At 38.2% G+C, this 24,846-nt stretch overlaps 1 protein-coding gene across 2 annotated transcripts in view; it reads right to left on the bottom strand.

Annotated features, from left to right (window-relative positions):
• The window catches only part of GPR158 (G protein-coupled receptor 158), a 196,947-nt gene that overhangs the window by 97,683 nt on the left and 74,418 nt on the right, over positions 1–24,846 (bottom strand). For both annotated transcript variants that reach the window (XM_032991213.2, XM_032991221.2), the window contains exons 3-4: positions 16,401–16,503; positions 9,543–9,760 (exon numbers count right to left, since the gene is read on the bottom strand). In XM_032991213.2, coding sequence (XP_032847104.1) covers positions 9,543–9,760; positions 16,401–16,503 — 321 coding nt within the window. The remainder of the gene's footprint in view (positions 1–9,542; positions 9,761–16,400; positions 16,504–24,846) is intronic.

Raw genomic sequence — 24,846 nt, 5'->3', positions numbered from 1 at the left:
GAGACAAAGGGCTCATCAATCAAATTACTGTCACTATGTGATTCTGCAAGCCTTCCTGGTTGAAAAGTCCCTCCACTACAAATCGGGCTCACACTTGGAATAGTTCTTCTGAGCCTACATTTAGACCCTTAAAAGAAAAAGATAGGCCTACTTCAGACAGAAGTCTGCTCTTGGAAAGGGAGGCATGCCAAAGACCTTGTGCAAGCCACCAGGGACTTTGCTATTGCTATTGATTGTACAAGGAAGGTTCACAGCAGCATACAATTCCAAGACAAATAGCAGGATAAATAAATAATGTTGCTGTTATTCTGCTGACATGATAGGAAGTCTTTTCCCAGCAAATCTGTAAATGCTCATTCACAAATCCAAATAAAAATTCAGGTAAAAGCAACTGTCCTAAAGTTACTGCACCAAAGAATCAGTGGGGAAAGCTTATTATCGTGTGACAGACCACTTGGTCTACTCAGCTTTCCTACAAGGGCCATAAATACAAGATTCATCAAGAATCAGAGAGTAAGAGACAACAAAAACCTTAGCAGTTTGCTCAGTTTAATTTCTAGCTCTGAAACAGCTTTGGAAAAGTTATTCTACACTGTAACAGTACTAATTGGAAAATATATGCTGAAATTCAAGGATTTGATTACTTTTATTCTACAACATAGTTTATTTTAAATGTGAAAACATAGTGTAATACAATTAAATTTATATACACCTTCAAGGCTACTACAGCCTTGCCTCTGGTGACAGCTATCTTCCTGGCCAGCACCCTACACTGAAAGTGCACTACTATCAGCTTCATTAATTTGAACTTTAGGGCTCTACGTTGTACAGTTTTGTGGAGTATTGGCAGAACAGAAGATGACAATGATTCATAGACTGCAATGTCTTAAACAGCAAGACATTAAGGTTAAGAAAGTAAAGGCCAGGAATCAGTCTCAATGCCAATGTGGAGCAAATGTGTCATAGTCTACAGCTGATTCACATCACTTTGAAGGCAGTGCACACCCCAATAAACCATGTGTTCTCCAGATAGCCCCTAAGGTGCTGTGTAATTCAACTTTGTGGAGACAAATGTTGGCTTTATATTAAGATATATAGAGAAGATTGCAGCTTTTGAATCCTTAGAGCTTCTGTTGAGTAATGAAGAAAAGTTGGTTTTAAGACCTACCTTGTCCATCGGGGTAGACTCCGTCTAGCAAACACTGTACAGTCTTTTTGTGCTTCCTACTGCCCTGCTCTTCTCATTGTCTCTTCTTCATGAGACTGAACTGAAATCAGTCAACATATTTTATATCTAGATCTTTATTTTCTTCACACTTTAGTTCTTTCTTAGGCCTGAAGTGTCTATAGTGGGACTAGGTTTACTTTTCTATTCACAAGTATGTAATTCCTCTAAACCACGTATTAGAATACAAATATATACCGCTGTGAAACCTTCAGGCTTATGCAGTGAATGCCACAACACCCTGCAAACCCAGGGCAATACCACCGCTGCAGCCATGCTGACTAATGCCTGCTGCCTTTGGGAACTCCAGCAGCCAGTACATCATCTCTGATTCTCAACTGCTGCCGGAGGCTAACAGCCCCTGCACTTATCTTTTCAGTATGGCACCATGCAATTATTTATGTGAGACTTGAAAATGTACAGTATCCCTAAAGGCATATCTTAATGACACAGAAAAATGGGAAAGGACATTTTATGAGTTCTGTTCTATGAATAAGGGAAATGATAATTCCACTAAAAACAACAACAGTTTTGAAAACAATATTGCCAATGTCTTTAAAGCTGCACACCTCAAGACTACAATAAACTTCCCCGAGAAATTACAAGAAACTATGTTCTCACTCTAGGATATGATGAAGAAAGGGTGTATAAAAGCACTGCATAAAATGTGTATGTGCTGAGTGAACTGTCAGGTATGCCCACCAGCACAGCATGTAAAGGCAGCTGCTCCATCTGCAAGAGATCTCTTCCCTCTATCAAGTTTCCACTTCAACTGAAATGTCAGAAATTGGTGTCTAGGGAGGAAAAAGCAGAATGTGCACCAAAGATGAAAGGCATCCAGGCATAAGCACATCAAGACGCTACTGTAGAGTTAAAAAAAAAAAAGGATTGGCAGATTTACATTAGCAAAAAAGGTATGTTTGCAAAGCCAGCATGCTTTAATATTTAAAGATGTATCACACATCAATAGCCTGTGATTATCCCACTCTGAATTACTGCATCCTATCATGGCTGCAGTAAGGGAGAAAAAACATTCTTGATTTCTCAGTATTAGAAAGGGGAGCTACAGCATTAATTTGCATGTTGCCTTTCCATCCATGTGCAGTTTTGTGCAGTGTTTAAAATTGCATGGTTTAGAGACTACCTTCTCAGTTTTCAAATAATATTTAGCAGAACACTTATACGTATTTATACTAAATGGAAAAATAGGAAAGTGGTGGAACAGAATATCTAGCCACCCTGAACTCCAGACACCAAAAATCTGTATTCAAAAGAGTAAAAGCCATATAAAACCAGTCAGTTGCTGTTATTTGCCACAATTCCCTCAAGAGATGTAAAATGATTTAGTCTTGATGATTACCCATGTGGTCTTGTTAAATGTGAGTTTTTTCCTTGATCAGTGTTCCAGGTATATATTTCTCTCTTTTCATTAAAAGTATTTGTATTTCTGTATTTCTAACAGTTCTTGAGTGTTCATAAATTGTGGGGGAAAAGATGAGTACAATAAAAGGTCATTTAGTTATAGATTTCTAATATTTGGGATTGGAAATGGTTTTGAGTGGGAGAAAGCCCCTCATTTCAGTGGGCTCTATCACAGTTCTTCAGCACTGGTAATGCCATATGACAAAACCATTCTAAACTGCTGTTCTGAAGACTCTCCTTTAAGCATTTTTTCCATTATTTTTCAGAGCTGAAAACAACCTTTTCCAAGTGTGTTGGTTGCTGTCAATTTTACCTTGATGTGCTGGACTTACATCCCGAGATGCTGGCCACAGATACATTAGAAAGATGGAAAGGCCAGATCCCCCAGTTTCCTCCCACACGCCCGTGGTTCCCCTACCCACTCAGAACCTGGCAGCACTGCAGCACATGACAAGGAAAGGTGATAGCAAAGTAGCCTGGCTTTAGTGCAACTACTCCGATGCCTTTAACATTGATCTGAATGAGAATTCACAACAAACAAGACCCTTCTGAATAGGTCTAGTGTGAGCCAAGGCTGGCATCACATTCTCATCTCTCCTTCATCACTGAAGTAGCAAATAGCTTCTTCCATGCTATGGCTGGGATCAACTTCTCTGGCCTCTTTGCCAGTAGTGGTTCTTAGCATTTCTCTACGACACTTAAAATTCCTCACAGCAGTTGTATTCTACCTGATAGCTCCATGTTTGAGTCGGTATGCCAATAAGTAAACGTCAGTTATTTTCAGCTCTTCTTTCTGATTCATTTGAAAGGCAGCCTAATAACCGATGAGCTCTTTAGGTTCTTTGCAGGTAATGTCCTTCCACGGTCTGGTACTTTTATAAGAATATGTTTACAATGCAGCTGGTTTCCTTTCTAAGGCTCTGGTAGATCTTTAGCCCTTGAAATCCTATGTTAACCTAGAAATAAAATTTTTAAAATCTGGTTTTCATTTATATTTATTTGAACATTCTGTTTCTTTCTGGTGTTGTATAGCTTTGCTACCCTTTCACTGTATGTAATCAATACTGCAGTTGGTTACTCCCTGTTTGAGCTCTCCACTGGTTCATATAACACTACTCAAATAGATGAATTTTCCTATTTTGTTGAGGATTTTTCTTACAAAATCACTGTTCAGCTTCTCATTTTGAAAATGTTTGTTTTAGCATCAGTGATTTCTGTCCTTGCCTGGCCAGCTACTTTTGTTAGCTTAGCCTCATACTTTTGGGATGTGTTTTCAGTAGTAATGTTTGCATTATCCAATCAATAATAATGCCACAGCAGACAAGAATGTTTGCTAGTGTTCACCTTGAGCTGATTTGCTTCGTAGTTCAACTTAGAAAATGTTTTGCACCTTTGTATACAGCCATGAAGACCTGATTCTGTAGGCCTGAAAGCTGTTCTCAAGATCCTCTCACAGTCTGCCAAAGCCTTTTGAAAACCAAGGAAATGAGAGGAGCCTATTCCTTTACACACTCCTCTACAACTGATAGGGCACCTATCTAGTCCATCCAAAGTTCTGAGAGCCTCACTTGAGCCTGTTCTTTCTTTTGCATCCAGTGTCCCTTCACCTCTTACACTGCAGAAGCCTCAACATCTCCCCAGCTGCAGTATTTAGCAAGATCACACTGCCAGGGCAGCCTAATAAAACTCCAATGTTTCTACTATTAGAGAGAAATCTCTTTTTCTCAGGCTTCATTGTACAACTCCCTCAGTGTCATCAAACTGGTGCTGTCAGGTGCTGTCTGCTTTTCTGATGGGAGTTCATCCATTTCCATCTCCCACAAGTTTTTCAGCCTCTTGCAGCTTATGTTAATGCTGAGCTCAGTTTCAGGGTTGTAGAGAGTAAAGATTTCTCTGAAGTGACCCACACATCTGCTTTCCCTTCTGTATTAGCTGTGAATATTTTTTCCCTTTTTCCTTTGGCACATTTCCTGAATTTACTCTCCTACTGGAATGCTTTGTCTTTTCCCATTAAAGCAGTGGCATCTGCTTTATCTGTTACATTTTTCATCTTTTTCTGTCTTTCCCTACCTACAGTGCTTTCCACTAGTGGTTTAGCTTCTGCTACTCTTTCTGTGTTTTCTTCCAAATTTTTTATTCTTATCATTTTGGATTTTTCCCTTCTCTCGGCAAAAAGCCACATTTTCTGCCTGTGATTTTCTTCAGTTATGACTCTTGCAGTTTAATATCATTGCTGCTGAGCTAATCTTGGGGCTGCTGAGTCACTTTCACCTGTGTTTGACAAAGCCTCAAATGAATTTCTCAGCATTGATCTGAGCTTTCTCACAGTATCTTTCTGCAGTTCCATTTTGTACTGTTTGCCAATGCTGACTACTGCTTGAAGTCACTAATTTGCAGTTTCATTTACAGGTTGGTAATGCCAAGATTTTGGTCAGTGTTACCGGTGATAGTTTGGACTAATTGTGTCTTGGACAAATGAGTTGAATTTTGTTTTGCCACCTATCAAACATGCAAGTCTATATGAGTAACTACAATGTTTTCAAGAAGAGGCATGAAATCTAATGTAATTACTCTTTGCCAAGAGAACATAAGAATGGTTTTCTGATTCAGACTCAAGTGTCCTACCTCAGGTCACAGTCTGTGCTGCACTATTAAAGAAGCAGAACAGCAGAGATCCTTCCTGGTCTATCCTCCCAGTTTTCAACAACAAAAATTATGTGTTTCCTGCACCAGATGTTTCACCAAAACCACTGTGTTTAAACAGACAATAATCACAATATCTTTCATGATTACTTCTAAACTCTATTTGAATTAATTTTTACTTTGGGATCCATAATATTCTTTGCCAATGAGTGACATAAAGCAACTAGAAGTTGTATAAAACACTTGATTTTTTTTAACCACCTGAGAGATCCCTTTAAGTGATATCTTTAGAAGAACCATGAACATTTGTTCACATGTCAACATCTCCCTGTCTGACATAATTTTATGTCATATTTCCCACATGGTCTTTCCTTTGTCATCTCTTGATTACCTACAAGAAGTGTAGCTCACCTAGCCCCTCAAGATCAAAATTTTTAAGAGCTTTTTGTGGTGGATCTTGGAAAAGGTACTCTCACATCCACATGCTCATAATCCACCTTCACAGAGCTATAAATACATTTGTAGGGCATCACATTCTCACAAAAGCTGACTTCCCACACTTATCCATGGACCCAGTAGTTCTATTTTTATTACCATTTCTATGAATTTGCAAGCGTGTAAGTTAGACCTACTGATCTTTAGTTCTTGTTACCATTATGGGAAGTCCTTATAAACACAGATATCACTTTTCCTATCTTCCATTCCTCCTCTACTGTTGTTAATGTAAGCAGTAGCTTACTCCACAGTAAATAATATAGCAGTTTTGTAGAGGATTTTTTTCAGAAGTCTGAAGAGGACTGTTTAGAAGTTCTAAAAGCAGAGACATCTAAAGGTTCCTCTAAAGAGAAGCCTGGCTTTTAGAAGCCAGTCATCTGGCTTGCTATAGGCGTTGCCTACTTTCTACCATTCATTTTGTCAAGATCTTTCACTTGTGGAACCACTTTGGTTGGTATTTACCAGGTTTCCCTGTAGATCATTATTATTACATCCTAGGTCAGTAATAAAGATCATGTCAAAATGAAAGTCATATCGTCACATTCTGTCAATGACACTTTAGCTGTAATTGTTCAAAACACCTCTGTTCTCATTGCTCTGTTCTTTGAAAGTGGAGCAATAGATCTTTTACGAATGGTTAATCTTTTAGTAACTGGCTTGGATCTAGCATATATTCCACACTGTTGATGAAACTAAGCCAACGAGCGACTCTTCCACAGCAGTTTCCATTATAAGTACAGATTGGTCACAGTATATGTAACCATTATGATCTGAGTAAGTATTTCTTCTCTTCTCTAAAATACTTATAAGCTGCATCTGCTCTTTTTTCTGAGACCAAGGTTGTAACCTCCATCATGATCTAGAAGGCCTTTTTGGTCTTTATCATTCTTTGTCTGAATTATTATAATCACAGTGTCACAGTTAAGGTGCCACGTGTGTCTCTTGCCAAGGTGCTTTCTATTGTCAGACCATAACTTTTCAAGACCTTAGCTTTTTGAAGTTAATATTTACCAGGAGCCTTTGTAAAGTACAATCATTAAGTACTGTTTTGCACAGTCACTTTTACTAGAGTGGTAACCTGCTCCCATTTGCCTTCCCATTTTATTGATCAACCACTGTACCAAAATGCCACATAACTAATCTTCATTCTTTTCAGAATTTAGCATTTTTGATTCCTAGCCCCCATCTTTTTCTCTTTTAAAGACTTTAAAGATTGCTTCTTGATATGGTTGCAGTACACCATTATTTCTGTTAAAAAGCTGTATTAAAAATTGCTTTGTGCAACTATTTAAATATTGTAGTGCCATACATGGGAGAGAATCCAAACAATGCTCTTCTCTGTCACCCATCAGCACAACAGAAATGAGCAGTTTAATACAGTAACTTTAATCAGAGATAGATATACTAATCTAATTGATGTTTGTTTCACTAACAGTTGGAAGTTCTCAAAATGCAGATACTTTGAATGTGTTTAAATATCTGTTCTTTCATTTTCATTATTTTTCCCCCTTGGTGGACAGTACACAGTCAGTTACTGGTTTTCTTCCTTCACTCCAGATTTCTGTCATTATCCAATGTAACCAGCAGTTTTCTTATGCAAATACTCATTGTTCTCAGTATGTTTGCCCTTCATACAGCTTCTCATTTCATGGTAATCACACATGATCTTTTTCTTTTTAAAATCATGCTGTACCAACAAGATAAAAAACATGAAAGGAATCCAAGAAAAAACTCAGCTGAATGAAATGAAAAGCAATGGAACATCTATTTATCAGTTCATATTCCTTGAAAACATCGATCATACAGAAAAGGTTTGTTAATCACCATATTATTTTTTTGTCTCATTTTTCCTCCCCTCCTCCTTGCAAAGTATACATTTAGAGCAAAGTCAACTCTCCTCTAAGGTAACAAAATTATAACTGAATTCAACTAAATGAAATGCAATGTCTCAAAGGCATTGCTTTTCTTTCTGGAAAAAATAATGTTTTGTTTTATGTCTGGTTCTCACTTAGATGTCATGATGCCTAATGATAAGAGGTAACTTGGAACAAAATAAGTTCAAATCTTTTCATAAAGACTGAAAAGTTCTTTAGAAACAAGGAAAGGCGTGTATATGCCTCTTTGGTATTGCTTTGGTATTAAATATTCAGATCCCATCTGGTTCTTTACTCATAGCCCAATTTTGGAGAAATGACTAATCATAATAAAAGTAAAAAAGCACCTTTCCTTATTAGCAAGTTTTGTGAAAGACATGATTTCTGTAATATATTTATTAAGATATATCCTTTTTTTACTGTATAGGATACATGTATCAGAACATATGTAAGTGTACAAGTGCAAAAGTGTACAGAATTTTACTCATCTCTGATCTCAAACTATTTCTGAGAAAGTATAGAAATTTCTTATAAAAGAATCAGTATTTCAGTGTGGAAAAAAAAGTCAGGCCAAACTTGCAATATCTGCATATGAAGTAATCTACTCTGTTCACTTTGTAGGTCTAGAGAGTAAAGATTTTACTCACAAGGAATGCTTCTTTCATGATGTTGCCTATGACATTAAAAGCGAGTAACATTACCATGTGGACTAAAACCTCACAAAACTGGAATTAAGTTCTTCTGCTAAGTTAATGTTAAGCAACTAAACAGATGCCTACAACAGACTTTTCATAATGAAAATCTTTATAAATACAATTAAGTCTGTAATTTGTATCATTTTATGCGATATCATTAAATACAAAGGCTGTCAGAAACAGAAGAGGAGGAAAAAAAAAAAATAATGTTACTGCTTGTTTTGTGATTTCCTGCCAGGATATTAAAGTCTTTCAAAATGAGCCACACATTTGTAAGACAGACACTGTAGGACTAGAAGACCGTGGGATCAAGTGTTCCAAAAACCAAAATGGAAATGCTTATCTAGTTATGGAAAGTGGATGAAGCTATTAATTTCAACAATGTAGCATATTGTGTGCACACCTACATCTCTCAAATGTAGGTAGTGAATATGTGCCAGCTTCAATTCTTTTTTTTTTTTTTTTTAGTAAATTGGAAGTTTCAGAGAATATTCTGCATTTACTGAGGCAACAGTGAGATTCCACAAGATCTTATATGCTAAAAGATTCTGAGGTAAAGCAGAAAGTTCATTAGGTTAGTACATAAAACACAACTGTAGCCTATATGAGCAATTTACAGACTAAAATATATTTACAGAATAAAATATATTCATATTTTAGAGAAAAAAAAAATCTTTAACCATACGAATCATGTTTAAACTCTCTAGGAACTAGAATTATTTGGAAAGATTTCTCTTTGATATAATTATTTTCCAGCTAGTCTCTCAAATATATAGAAACCAAACATCATTCCCAGCAGTGGTAAAACAGAGACTTTCAAGATACCAAGACAATAACTATCCACACGCCTCCTTACATACCTGCATAATTGGATTGATTTTCCAATATTACTTCAAAAATAATAGGTTTCCTTGATTTTTGATGACCATCTATAAATGTAAGCTGATTTCACTGGGAGACACTAATTGCTCAGCATTTTTTTTTTTTTTTTTTTTTCAAAAACTACATATACAATTTAGGTACCTCCATGCCTAAAGCAAAGCATTCCTGTTTGGAAATCCCATCCTCTCCTTGAGTTGAGCTCCTTACCTGAGAAACTGACTGTCAAAATGAGAAGCTGTACACCTAACATAAATGAGTCTATACCGCACAAGCAGCAGGAATATCAAGTAAAACATGTCTGCTTACCTTTGCCTTGCGAAAATGGTAGACTACCAGCATGCTTATGAAGTCCAGCAGCATACAGAGCGTTTGGAATGAGATGATAGCCAGCCGTAAATACTTGTCCTCCTGTGCATAGCAGGGAGTATCATCTGTACAGTAAGAACATCCTTCCCGGCAGGGTAGGCAAGTGTACACTTCCTCTGACAATTCACTGCCAGAAAAGCGAGTTTCTGCATCCTTTCCTGAAAGTATCAGAAGGGTAAGGGGAGACACCTTTAGCTGTACAGGATGGTCAGTTCATCCATACAGGAGCAAACCAGTCCTCTGCCGACTCCCCTTCCCTCCCCGTTGGCCTCTCCCAAGTTACAAAATGGCTTGCCAGGGCTGCTTTTCTCATTTCACTCTCCTTTGTCATGTTCAAAAAAACACAGACCAATTTAGACATGAGGGAAAGTCTTCTTATTACGCACCAAACACTTTCCCATTGTATTTAAAGTGGGCTAAAACTGCACGGGAAATTCTTTGAAGGAGACTTCTGAATGGGGAAAAAATTACATCAAAGATTTGGGAATAAGGAAACAATTTTACACAGACACACGAAGAGCAGACCCATTAACTACTTAATGTTCACAGTACAATCTCTGATCCTATTTCAGATTGTTCCTCAATTTCATAAAGATGCTATGTAGTGAATTAATAGCAAATGTCTGGTAGCCAGATTTTCTTAGCTACAAGCAGACAGGAGTAAGAGATCTTGTGTCTTTTTGACCCAGACTGTGGGAGGCTTGAAGGGAAATGTTGGAAAATAACCATGCTTGGGCATCCCAAGAAAGTGGAGAACCTCTAAGGAACATGAACCCTGAAGATATCCTAGGACTGAAACTTCTTTTCTGAGCAAACAGCCATGGAACTCTGCCATTATCCTTCTAAGAACTTTGCCAGAAACCACCTTCTTCCATATCTAACATTATATCTCTGTTTTCTAACTTAGAGCTAGAGCAATGGACCCACACTTGCCCTCTGTCACAGACAGAAGTCACAGCCTCCATATTGCATATCCAAATGAAGACTGCACTACCTACTGCCTGAGTTTTTCACTTTTTTCCTCAATATCTGCACTCATGTCAAGCTGCTTTTCCGCCGCACACCCACTGCTTTATCATTTCCATACAGAGTTGCCCTTCCATTAGCCCATCTCCAAAAAGATTATTTAATCTCTTTTAAACCTCATGTTTCTGAGTCACACCTGAGCCATTTTTAATAAGTTTTTACTGTGGTAACTAAATGAATTATTTCCAGTGTAAAACTTAACCACTGAAAAAATATAATTTAAAACCTAAAGTTATGAGATTACTTAAATCACAAGTATTACATGAATATGGCTTGATAATTTTGCATAGTCCTAAACTTGATGTTCTTACTTTATTTCTGAAATGTTCATCCTTGAAAGTTGTTTCAAACACATTATAATCCATTTTATCAAGCATTTTCTTATCTGAGTCATGCATGGAAGTTTCTTCATGTGTATGCTCGTCACATACTACAGGGATAACAGCCAATACGCAATTGTGTGTTGCAGTGAATCTCTGAAGGGTATGACTTCATAATGCAACAACAAGCTTAGATGTGTCTAGTGTCACGCTGTCTGCTGTATACAAAGGAAGATCACTGATATGCATCTCCTGCACTACCACCTATGACTGATTATCTGGTGAATATCTTTTGACTTTGAAATGATTCTTCATTATAGCTAATGTAAGAAAGATCCAAAAAATTGGATCTACTTGAGATTTTACATTATGAGATAAGGAATTATTAACAATTCACACCTTTTTTTTTTGTTTGTTTTGTCTCCTTGACAAAAAGACCTTCTAAAGAAGTTCTTGCGAAAGAAGTGATCACTGTATTTTCCACTGACTAGGAGCTTGCTTGTATACCCACACCCTTGCTCTGATTATATGTCTCAGGGCACTGCTGCCCTGAAATATTGAACATTTCTGCCCTTTATGTCTGTCTCTGTCCCCTCACCAAAGTCAATGTAATGTCCAATTCAAACCATAGACAGTCCAAGCCAAGCATGAAGTTACTGCCTCTTACAGCACTGTTAGAGATTTCACTGTGCCATGCCTTTTCCTATCTCAGCAGCTCTTTGGGATTATATATGACTCTTCCAGTGAAAAAAAAAAATCATTTTTTTCTCCCCAAAAGATGGCAAAAAGATTTTAGACACTGGTAAGGTAAATGGACAAGAAGTCAATTCTTTTGCATATAATGCAGCAGCAGTTTTAGCGCTAACACAGATGAGTTGGAAGCAAACACTGAAAGACTGTGCTGCAAGAGTTCAAACCGAGGATGAGGAAGGTGTAAAAAAGTACCGTCCTCAAGGAAAAAAGAAAAGGAGGAAAAAAAAAAAAAAAAGCAGTAACAAAAAAGAATGATAAAATGGAAGGAGAAAAAAACAAAGAATTGGTGGAAAGTAGAAACATGGACACAACCTAATATGAAGTATAATACAATAAGGAAAATGCTTGGGTATTGGAAAAATAAAACAAAAAGCTTAAGTGCTTCAGCTATGTCCCTTCTACCATGTTTTATTCCTACTTCTTCCCTCTTCTATCCCACTCTTACTTTGCAGTCTGATCAGCCCATCTGTTTTTGAAATGGTCTCCTGAGGGTAACTCTTCATCAGCTTGGGTTCTCCTAAGCACACTCTGCTATTCAAGGGCTGCCTCAGCAGCTGAGACATTGCCAGCTGAGATGTTCCTGCAGAGAATGGCACAACAGGCTGCTAAGTGCCAGGGCAGGGACTGCTACCATTCCAAACAAAATCATCCCAGACCCCAGTCAAAACTCAGCAGATGAACACAGAAAGTACAGCGCACGCTGAGCACTGAGCAGAACAAAAGACTGATTGGGCTCCTGTTCTATAATGGAGTAAATTAGGAACACCACCAGTAGCATCAGCGATACCGCAGTAACTCAGCATGTGTGAATGTAAGTGGACTTGCTCGCATTAAAACCTGGTAATCAGCCATGGTCATAATCCTCACCCCAGAAAAGGATCACTGAAGTCAGTGACAGCCTTCATACATGCAAAGATCTGCACGTGTGAGTTGTGTTGAAGAATCAAAGCCAAAGGGCAGATGTAAAAAGTAGGAATTCCCGTTGAACTGGAAACCCCTCTTGGGACTTTTTATGTGATCATAGCACCATTAGAGACAGTAAAGTCCCACATCCAGACAAAAGAGCCACCTCTGGTGTAAGCACCTTTTTGCACAGGGCAGGTTCCACATCTGAACAGCAAGAGCTGAGCAGAATCTCTGTAATATATGGATGATGCATTGCTAAAGAATGAACAAAGCACTGCTGTTCTACTAAGGATTTTCCAATGCAAACCTGATTACCAGCTGAGGCAGAGAACCTAAGTACTTTGAGAAGGATGTTACAAGAATGTTAAAATGTATATAGTCAACAGTCAGTCTATTCTACCTATACTAATAGTGCTACCTAAAATAAGCCTTTAGGGAAAAGTGCAAAATCACATACTCAAGCACTTACAGGTTAATGCAACTTGCATACACGAAATACATTTTTTTCTAAAATCAATTTCTGTCCTCAAAATTCTGTCCTGGGAATACGTCAGTAACTCTGTGCCCCACTAGTACCCAGGGTCCTCATTAACTAATGCACTAAAACCAGAAGGGTTTTACGTATTTCAGCATCGTCAGTTCTGAAGAAGAAACTCAGACTTGGGAGGGAAACACTCTCCTACCTGGCTTCCTATTCAGTAAGAGAACAGCCTAAATTTCCGCTGTGCCCCTGTCCCACATACACTATGGAACCTGCAACGTGTGACCTCCCTGGGAGCAGTAACACTGTGCTGCTTTAAGTCAGAAAAGCAATCAATTTTCAGAATCTTTCATATGGAAAACACTGTTTATACAATATTGCATCTTGGTGTTCAGGTCCCCACTTGAGTTTGCAGAGGAGGCAGATAAGCAATCTTTTAAGCCTTCTCAACAGCAAACCGTGCAGAGTGCCCAACATCCCTGCAAAGCTATTTTATATAACTATCTTTCAGACTCAATCCATAACATTCATCTGGACCTAAAGCAGAACCTTGCCCCCACTTAAAAGTCTGACACTTCAGGCACAATGTGCAACTGTATTTAACCACATCTTGCTGTGGGTGCAGAATCCCAGTATCATTGAGAAATGCTCCCATTTCAAAACATGACACACTTGATCCAATTTTTCAGTCCACAGAACTACAAAACTGGTTATTTTTTCTATCTACCTGCTTGCTTACATCTCGAGACCTGCAAATCTTTCCTGCCTCTTTATTTCCTTCCACTAGGAATACTTTCTAAACGATTAACATTTCTACTCAGTTTCACCTCTCATCATCAGACTTCACCAATCTGTCTCCACAAAAAGATCTTCAGGTCAGATAGTTCCTGTCAAAAACTGCTTGCAGGATTCATGTCTAGAATTCCTGCATTAGCATAATTTTGAACCTCCAAATACATACTACAGCCATTTTAACTATGTCGTCGTTTTCCTTTTTCTTTTTATTAAATGCAGCTGAGTGACAGGGCTAAGTTCCCTTGAACCACTGTTTTTTCTCCCATTACTACACAGCCGTTTCCAATCTCACACTAGCTGTCTCACTGTTCACTTTTTGAAATCACCTATAGAGCTTGGCAGATTGAGCTGCATCTGTGTGAATTAAAGCAGTTCTTTATTACTGACTGTTTTCAAACTGATGTTTTTGTTAGCTCACAGTAACACATGCTCAAATCAAAGTGGCCCCAGATCATATAATTACACACCCTAAAATATCAGCATATGCAAAAACTTTCATGAGACAAATTTCACTCTATGTTAGCTATTTAGAAGCTAAACATCCAATCTAAGGTATCATAGGCTCCTCCTTCCATAGTAAATGGAGAAAAAAGGTTATTTGCCTGAAGAGTTACTTTTCCATCCAACAACAAATTCTGCCTTCTAAAGCAGCAGAATTACCTTCCAGGGGAGTCATGCTCTTGGTGCCGACTGCAGTTAAAACCTAGGTGACTAATACATACCTAGCATATACATTTTAGACAGCTGATATTAGATACAATTAATCTCATCGCTAATGATCAATGCTGTTACAATCTCTAGCCACATTATTTTTGTGTGTTCTGTGGCATTTGGTATGACAAAAATCTAAGGATGATTTTTTTACGTGTTCATTCAAGGAGTTAAATCCCAACTCCACTGTAATTCACTGCACTGCAGGAACAAACAAACATCATCCTTATTCTGTCAAAAGATTCACAGAGCCCCAAGAAAAAGCACTATCACAAAGCTGCCTTCTGCAACACTCTACAATATGGAGAAGGGAAACAAACACTCACGAGGTAAACTGTTGAACAAACACACTGTGCTATTCATGCTATATATATCTACAGGAGACATGATATGTATATCTCATATATATATATATATGAGACATACTGAGTTAAGGGTAAGATATCTTGGCCAATCTATATGCAAACCAGATCAAATCAATAAAAAATGGGCCAACCCATGACACATGTCAAAGGATTTAATATCTGGAACTCAGTGCTGCAAACAAATAGGGAATTCTAAAGCTTTCCTAATACTAAAAGTTACTCACCTTTCACCTATACTCCCCAACACTTTTTATGTAAACAAGCTGAGCTCAGGAGTAACTAATATAAGAAGGAAGTTGGAAGCTTTATTTGCAGCTCTGTAGCACAGGGGCATGCTTATACAAGTACTGTGTCGTATAATCCTGCATGTGATTTACAAGTACAGAACACCTGAGTTGTACCTAAGTTGTATCACAGAGGTGCATGTTAAGTGTTGAATAGTACTAGAGGTATTTCTATAGTGGAACAGGAACAGCTATGTTCACACAAGGCAGGAGATAATACACACAGTCCTGGACCAAGCTTGGTGAAAGCCACTCATCACCATTCCCCGGGCATCTCATACAAACTGCTCCTGCGGCAGAGAGCTGACAACATGAACCTTCGGCTAAAGGATGGTGCAAAGAAGCTGGGGATGGTATTCACTCAAAAGCAGGAGGCAGAGAAGGATGCCTTGTTACACCTTCAAGCAACAGCTTTACACCTGTGACTGCAGTATGAGCTCTACTAATACAACTGCAACAATTGCAGTGCAAAATCTGTGCAGAGATTTTTGGTCATATGATGAAAGTAATAGACATTAGCTTTGGGCAGCAGTTTATATATTTTCCCCGCTGAGCATCAACAAAGTTCCGTTTCCCTTACTGTGGACAACTCAGTCTAAGTACCATATGATGCGTGTCCTAGGCAACTGTAGGCTAAGTCATCCATATCCATACAGCCAACCATACTCTCAGGCTGAACCCATCTCTAATACCCCATCACAAGTATTAGAGTTTGGATGTTCCTTTGGATTCTCCTTTGCAAATGAAGTTAAATGAAAACAATTAAAGCCCACACAAAGCCAGAGGCTAGGGCATTCTAGTTTTTCCTGACCAAAGAGAAAATTACTAGATTAATTTCCTCAATCCTTGTGCTTGAGCACAGATGCCAGAAATCTCTATTTCCCCATAGCAAGACTTCTTTTCATGTTTTTAAATTTATTTACAAACCAAATATTCTTCAAGCGGGTATGTTTTACAGGATCCTCAAGAGTATTGTGAATGACAAACCAAAAGGGCTAGAACTCCTTAAGTGATTATATAATCCAAGAGCGGCAAACCACTGGGATTTTACTGTATAACCCTGACGAGGATAAAAAGGAGCCCTGCATTATTAATGCTAGCTCTGTTTTCTTTTTTTTTTTTTTTTTTTTTTTTTAAACTTAAGCAAAGGCACTTACTCTGAAAGCTGTTCACTGAGAAGACGTTGGGATGATAGAATCCCTCCTTGCAAATACATTTGTAGGCTCCAAGCACAAATCCAAGGCCTTTAATTGGCATGCACTGTGAGAAAGAAAAAAAGAAAAGTCATGCAGATGATCATACAACTGTATACTCAGATGCACATTCATGCATAAAAACATTACAAGATACTGTGAGCAGACTTCTAGGAATAAATAGGCACCCCTTCCAGTCTGACGGCATTTTCTCAGAGACTTCTCCCATAGTCATATATCACTCCTTTCTTTTTTTCTTGTAGTTCATCACCAACAAACATCAGACAGCTATAATCAAGCCTGTCCTGCTGATAAACCGACCAAGTGCCAAACTTGACTCTCATACTTTGGCTCTAGGTGGGACATCAGACAGTTGTGGGTTTTTTCTGGAGACTTTCCAGCACTTTTCCCCAGCAGAGCAGATGGGTTTCAGACAGCTGGAGCTCACACTACCTGCAGAAGACTGTGGACATCCACAGCCAAGCCACCAACCTTCGGCAGGCAGCACGTGCTGGTGCCCCCGCCACAATGGCAACCATACCAGAGTGGAGACTGACCCAGTCAAAGCAAAGCCAACAACTGGTTAGAGAAAATGACTGCAGACCTCCTCCATCTAGCCCAGGTGAAAGAGAGCAAACCTATGCCAGTGGGAGCCCCATACTTTTAAGCTCTCTTGTCCCTTTTTGAGGAACCAATATGTGAAACAAGTTTTGTTTTAACACAACTTCACTTTTGCTTAATTTTGACATCAGGACAACCACAGTAAATTTATTACAGTGACAGAACATCTAATGTCAGACCATTTCTATACAACAAGTAAACTCTGCCTGATACAGAGGGAAGAAACAGTTCAGCAACATAAAAGTAGAAACACTGGTAAAATTATTTTCCCGCAGTATAGATTATTTTACTTTATCAGATCAAAGTAGGCTACTGTAATAGATGCCTCTCCCATCAGTATAGGCCTACCTATACCAACATGCCTCCATGAACAGGAACTAGACACTAGTAGTTCCTCAGTGAGCAATAGAATGATTTAACTGAAATACCCTCTGTCCTCTCACTTCTTTACATTTCACTTGTTTGTGACTGTCTGCAACTTTAGAATATATTTCAATAACTAACTGCCTGAGATGTGAGGAAGATGCAGAGGACTGGGTTTAGTAAAAAATATTGTTTCAAAAATCAAATGCACACCAAGAGAGGACAGTCTGCACTTAAGAAAAACTCAATTTTTTTAATCTCAAAATTCAGCTTTGTGACATAATTCTGCCTGATATTGGGAAAGCAACTTTGGTTTTCTTTGCCTCGGTTCCCCAGATGGCATCACCTTTTCTCACACGCTCTGCCAATCTCATGTCCATCCACACAGTGCGGGCCTGTGAGTGCTATTGGAAAATAAGTAATAAGCAGGAAACTAGCATGCAAGAACACTGAAAATTCATTCAGCCTTTGTATATACATTAGAGCAAGAAAAAATGGAAAGAGAAAGCACAAGTCATTTTTCTTCTCACTTCATCTTCACCCTACAAAAATGAGACTGTTGACAAGGTGGAGGATGGGAGAAATCAAAGTGGGATGAGTGTGTGTGCAAGTCTAATGACAGTAAAACCTCTTTAACCAAACATAAAAAGGTAGTTAAAATAGTAAAAAGAATTTTTCAGAGGAAAATTCTGTTCTTTCTCTCCTTTGTAATGGGAAGGTACATGCTGCTATAAAGACTGCATTTTCTTTTTGAAGGCAAGGAAGAAAAGTAGTTTCTACTGTATTCTGCAAACACTGCAGCACCCCTAGTACCATATTCATAATCCATTCCCACTGAACAAATTCTTCATATAAAATGTCACACGCTCATGAATTTGTTCTGCATTAACATAAATGCTTTACTGATGATCCTTTCTCACATATCCAATATTCACACCAAATAAAAGTATTAACAAAATATTTCAAACACTATTATCTGTCCTTAGTCTAGGATATTATCTTTGTTTCTAGTCTTTTGCAGCTGTAATGCACACCTTAAAAACCATCAGTCAAATTCTGTTTCTTGCAGTCCACATGATCCCATGAAAGGTGTAATAGTGATCAAGACATCAGTCTCTTGAAAGGAGGGATGGAGAGAAGGAGAGAAAGCAGCCTAGATCCCTCTAGATGCAGTTTCAAACTCTGAAATTCTGCTGTGCTCAACATTGCATGGAAACAGGACTATTTACAGCCTGACTTTTTTAAAGAAATCGCAGCAGCTGAGCAGGGAAGAACACTAAGTATCATGTGGCCAAAAATGGGGAGAATACTTTTACTGGAAAGAAAAAATTCCCCTCTTTTTACAAACAATTTAACAGTTAATATTATATTAATCAATGGTGGCAAATATTATGGTGAAAAAGGTAATAAACAAATTGAGTAAGAATTTCCTGGTGTACAGAAAGTCTAGCAAACAAAGTCCAGATTTGTTTTATTAGGGTTCTTTTGTCAGACACAGAGGCTTTTCCTGGAGCTCTGTGGGTGAATCCACACACTACAAAGCAGGCACACGCAAACAACTCTTGTCCTTCCTCTGGCAAGTGGCACCCTGGTTCCAGGGACCCCAGGGGCAGACCCAGAGCCCAAGGCCAGCAAAGCTGGACTGGCTCAGCCACAGCAGCCTATGGCATCAGCCAGGGGCTTCAGACCACCAGGAGCATGGAGACTGAGCAATCCACCCCAGGCTGCATAGACATAGCCAGTAAAATATGAATCTGCTGCTAAGTTACTTGAGATTTGATCCATGTAGAACTTAGCACCAAAAAAAGAAGACATGTGAAAAATACCCACCTCCACATAAGCAAAAAAAGGAAGCATAAAACTGACCTTGTTTCAGATTTCATTATAAATATGAAAGCAAAGCTGTGGGAGTAAAACCACCATATTCCTCAGTATTTTTTTCTTCATCAGTGGTCATCAGCTTTTTAAAAAACATGCTGCATTTAATTCATAAGAGCAGCTACCTTAGGTTAGACCAGAAGCTCCATTTAGGCTTGTATCACATATTATGTTCCCAGCAGCAAGTGTCAAGGCAAGCGGTAAAAGATGCAGGATGGCTATCGAATGAGCCTTCCTCTGATATGTCCCTCAGGACATCGCACTCCTACATGGAATTTGCATTGCTTTAACTTCTAGTCATTAGATCTTACAGATGGCTTCGTTACAATTCAGATAAGCTTTATCATAGTATTTTCTAAAAGAAGAATAATAGGCATCTGTACAATTCACGCAGCACATTTATTCCTGCTGTCCATTCCCTGGTTTGGAAGTTTCTATTTTAAGCTTTACAGTGTTTGTATATTCTAACAACTCCCAGGTTGAACATAGTATGCTTTAAATTATACAGTCAGTGCAAAAAATAAGGTATTCAGTGAACATTTATCTTGAAATTATTTATAACTAAATAGCTCCTGAATCAAGACAGACACAATATCTAAACCAGTTTTTAAAAGTCTGCACTGGTTTAATTTTATGCTGCTTGCTGTAAGGCACAAAGCTGGAAAAATCTAATGCGATAAAGAATATGTATGTTGGAAAGAAAATAAATCCTTTGAATATCTTTTGCAGATACACAGAGCGAGTCTTACAGCCACACCAGAAAATAGGAGAACAGGGCAAAAAGAAACTAGTAGTTTAAGAGAAAGCGTGTGACATCATGTTCTACAGGTAATTCAGAAACTTAGATAAACCACTAAATACATCCATCCTGTGGCATTCTGGAGCAGAGGGGTTAAAACAGTAATTTTAGAATTAAAAAAAAAAAAAAAAAAAAAAAAAAAAGACTGAAAATGCAGCCAGCCTTGACTTCGATATTTCAAGTTTTGTAAAGAGCAGCTTTCAGAATGTGTATTTCCACATGCATACAAGGATGAGGATGTTTTCCTTCTCTAATGTCAACTCCTTGTTCAAAGGATGGAAGAGCAAAGTCATGACAGAAAAAGCTTGACGGAAATAATACAAATAAGTCCACATTCCTCCGCTCTGGTTAGGTGCAGCACACCGGGAATTTCTAGAAAATGCAACACATGTAAAGGTCATTTTGTGCCTGGCACATGATGGCAGCTGGAGCAGGCTGGTGTCCTGCGAGACTGTATGAGCTCCTTTCTGATCCTTTTTACCATGTTGTCAAGCACACTCACTCATAAAAATAAATGAAAGCTGATTAAAAGAGTAAAATTCTGCCTGCTGAAGTCAATGACATCTCTGTCATTGGAAAGGCTTTACCTGTTCTATTTTCTCACTTCATTTACCCTTCAATAGCAGAGTTTTGCGTTCAGGTGTGTTTGTAGCCTGATCAGAAGTGAACAGTGAGCACATCCACACATCCAAGGGCTTGGTGCATCACCTGGGAGCTCCCTGCTGGCTTCCAGACAGCTCTGGAGGCAGCCAGACTGCCAACAATGCTACACAAAGTTTTTTCTCTTCAAATACAACATCTGGTTTCAAAAGGACAGGACGGGGCTGGCCACTCCGTAGTTTACACCATAGGGTTACTTGGTCAGCCCTCATAGCTTTTCTCCTCACTTCTGAGTGCATCAGTGGAGTTAATTCTTTTTAAATTAGAGTTTTAAAATGTGTTTTCCAACAACAACATACTTAAAATGACATCAAATTGTTTACATTTTGAGTCAGACAAAGCACAACAATAGCTGATCTGATGCACTTTAGAGCAGAGTTAGCTGTCAGGACAATATTTGTCTCAATAGTTTGAAGCTTTGCTAAAAACTCCCCACTGCTTTTTAAAGCGATTTTTCATTATTCTGGTCGTCTTAAACCATGGGATCAGAGTAAATACTAATGGTAAGGAGTCTTAGCTCATTCACACAGATAATTATAAGATACATGTGATAGCTAAAGTTAAAATGTCTGATTTTTTTATTAATCTCAGTGAAAATACTCAGAAAATGAAACAAGTTATTCCAGTTATGGTTTTACGTTAGGATACTTTCGTCACTACTGACAAACCACGAACAGAAAAGTTAATGTCAAATCACCCCCACTTCAAGCAGGAAGCCATTCACTAAATGTAAGAGACTGCAAGGTCTTTAACTTCTGATTAACCCCTTTTGTAATGTGAATCAGTTTAGTTACACACCTGTATATCTGAGGAACCCTAAAGGATTCCCTTCTGATTCTTTATCACTCCCAAGATGCCAATGTTATCAGCCCATCACTGGACAAATGTGACAAAAAATAAAGTGCTAGTAAGAAAAAAAAAAAAAAAAAGAAAAAAGAAGAAATGGTGGAAATGGAACATTTTGCAAAGAAATGGAAGAGAAGGGACCAGAAATAGATACAAATCATGGTACCTGCTTAGAAGACAGAGAGAGGGAAAAAAAGGTGAATTTAGTAGTGTTTGAAAGGAGGTTGCCTGGCAGGGGGGAATAAGCAGCAGAAAAATCATCATCTGCTGTAGTCATGCATATGGAGAACCCAAGGTCAGCTTACAAACCATGTTTCCCACTGTTGAGATCCTTTACAGAAGGATGAAAGCACAACAATTACAGCAATTTTCAGAGAATGAGGAACACTCAAAGGTTCTCAGCAATGACAGTGTTTAAGAGAGATTTTTCATTACTGCTGAAAATACCTGTGCAGGCTACAATCTTGCTACTTTTAAAAAAAAATTTTTTTTAATCTCTTTATATGACAGATTGCAATTGTCATTGGTAACCTGAATATCATTTTAAAACACATCAAACCACTTCTGATTAACATGCTAAACAACAAAATTACATTTTCTCCTCTTCTAGAAAACCACACAGCAATTACAGGGGAACCTGTTAACAGACACCAAAGGGACTGATAATTTTATAGCCATTAAATAATGCAGTGTGATTAATTTGAAGGCACTTTCCCAGGACCAGATTTCCTTTGCTTTGGGGATAAATTAAGACATTTTTCACCATTAGCACTGGCTAGACTGCATCTAGAGCAAAGTCTAATTCACTTCATTAGTATCTTATCTACATTAGAGAGAACTCTCTTCATAGTGAATCTCTACCCCTTTCTTCCTATCACTAGGATAATTTTGTGCTTTACACATGGGCAATACTGGAGATAACCAAACATGATCTGCAGAAGACCTTCCAGAAGCTGTCAAGGAATATGCCAAAATACACAGAGGTCCTTTAACTCTGGATGTCTGGTTCTGCCAATTACTTCTGCAATCATCTGTGAATTGGCAGCAAGAGTTACAAAAGTTTTCATAGAAGATGAACCACACGGGAAAACAGGGGATTAAGAAAGCTTGACAAAAATTGCAAGAATGTGAGGTATTTCCAAAAACTTTTTTGAGGGGAGAGGAGGAAACTGGATCTATTCCCTATCCCTACAAAGGGTGCAGTTTTCAGTAGTACAGTGCCCTTTCTCACTGATTCACGTTTCCTTGAATTATTAACAAACTAGCAGAAGTCTGAAATGTTTTAAAAAATGCAAAATCTCTCGATTTTGTATTACATATTGATGTTAATTTTTTTAAACAAATTTACACAGTTGGCCTACCTATGAGATTATCTGCACAGTGACAACACAAATTAATTTCATTCTGAAATCCATTTTGCATGTATTTAAACTTTATTAAAAATATGTCTTTACAATACTAAGAACAGTCATTCATGTTTTCTTCTAAAGGCTGACAGGAAATACAAGAATAGCCAGTCCAAGCCAGTAACATCAAGAGAATTCTGGAGTTTAAGCAAAGAAAACTCATTCAGAATAGAGGTTGTATGGGAATTGCACAGCTCATCTCACAGAAGGGCATGGCCAAATATCTTGTTGACTGCACTGTTCCTTAGAAAGAGCCTGACTATTTGAAGTATCACCAGCATGGATAGCCTACTGGCCCTGATATTTAAAAAGGGAAAAAATTACCCATAGTTCATCCAAAAGCTAACAAATAGCTTCTATAATCAACGGGTAATTTAGATGCATAAGTTAAAGAGGGGAATAAAATGGTGGAAAATAGCATACAATATTTTAATAAGTTAACATAGACAACATTGCTAAACCAACATTTTCTAGCCAGCTGTTACATCTGTCATTACTATTGCACTTCCCAGCAACCATTAATGTAATTACTTCTTGACTCTTAAACATTATATTTAGGCTGATTCCACACACTGGCAAGACTACGTGATCACATTGGAAAAGGTGTGTAACAGTTTGCATCTGTTTTCCCAACCCACGGTAACTTTCTGGATCTACTGGCTGGTTCCAGACAGTGCAGTAGGGGTGAGAAACTTGCTAAATTCCCACAAGCTTCATGAAAATAACATTGTGGTAGAAAAGAGATACCTGATCAGCATCCCTGCTGAGGGAGAGACTACATCATGAGGACATACCTTTTATTAGACACTAGAGAATGCTCTTTGAAATGCCACAGTCACAAGAAAAGATTTAGCTGGCACTGGTGACTTCTTAGACATCAGCTAACAGCATAAGAAAATGCATTAGGAAACCAGGTTACAATAATCTGATGTTTCTGTTACTTGGCATTCAATCCATCTTTGGCCCATTTTTCCAGAGGTTTTTACTACTCAGGACTGCCAAAAGAGTTGAGTCCAACTATCCGAAGCTGAATAAATGATGCTTATAGTCACAAAATCATTTCTTACTTTATGTGAAACATGATTGAGAAGATGTCTGCATAAAGGATCAGAATTTTAATATCTTTGCTCAATTTTGCAGTATTCTTTCCTTTTATATTAGTGTAACATTAGACAGTAATTGAAGGAAAATACCCACCTCACTGGTATTTGAATGAAGACACAGCATCTTTTATCACAAAACAGTCTGATGTGGTCAATTAAATGAGTCTTTCTGTTTATTTGGTGGTGATTGTTAAAACAAACCTCCCAGCTAGGTTTTGTCCATCAGCAGCATACATTTTAAAAGCACGTTTATTTCATTCAAGATGACAGTCAAGTCCTGCAGCAGAATGACTGCTCTGTCCACAACCTGATCAATATCCTTTTATTAATTTTGCTTTATTCTGGATTGCAGCCTCTACAGTTTGACAATGTGTTGACTCATCAAAAAAGCTAATCTTGCTTACAAGACAGTATCAGTATTTGAGTTTTTTCTACTTAGCAAACGTATCTCCATGTTCCAGCTACAAGTCTTCCATCCTCAAGGTTCGGATGTCCCTCAGAACTAAAGTTCAGAGCGCAGTTTCTAGGTTTAACCTATGATCTAAGCTCTGTTAAACTACAGATTCTTCTTGATTGCTTTCAATCCCATCACTGCCTTCTTTCACAATTTCATCTACCAAAGGAAACAATGATTTTGTGACAAAGCCATTATTCTTCCTCTTGCCCAAGAACACTGCAGACCATGGTCTGTCAGACTGCTGTTCAAGTACCATCATAAGGGTCATATCCCAGTC

This window comes from Tyto alba, unplaced genomic scaffold, assembly GCF_018691265.1.
Source record: "Tyto alba isolate M040663 unplaced genomic scaffold, T.alba_DEE_v4.0 Super-Scaffold_38, whole genome shotgun sequence".
NCBI lineage: Eukaryota > Metazoa > Chordata > Aves > Strigiformes > Tytonidae > Tyto > Tyto alba.
The sequence above is the reverse complement of the archived record's forward strand: the minus strand, read 5'-3'. Positions and strand labels throughout refer to the sequence as shown.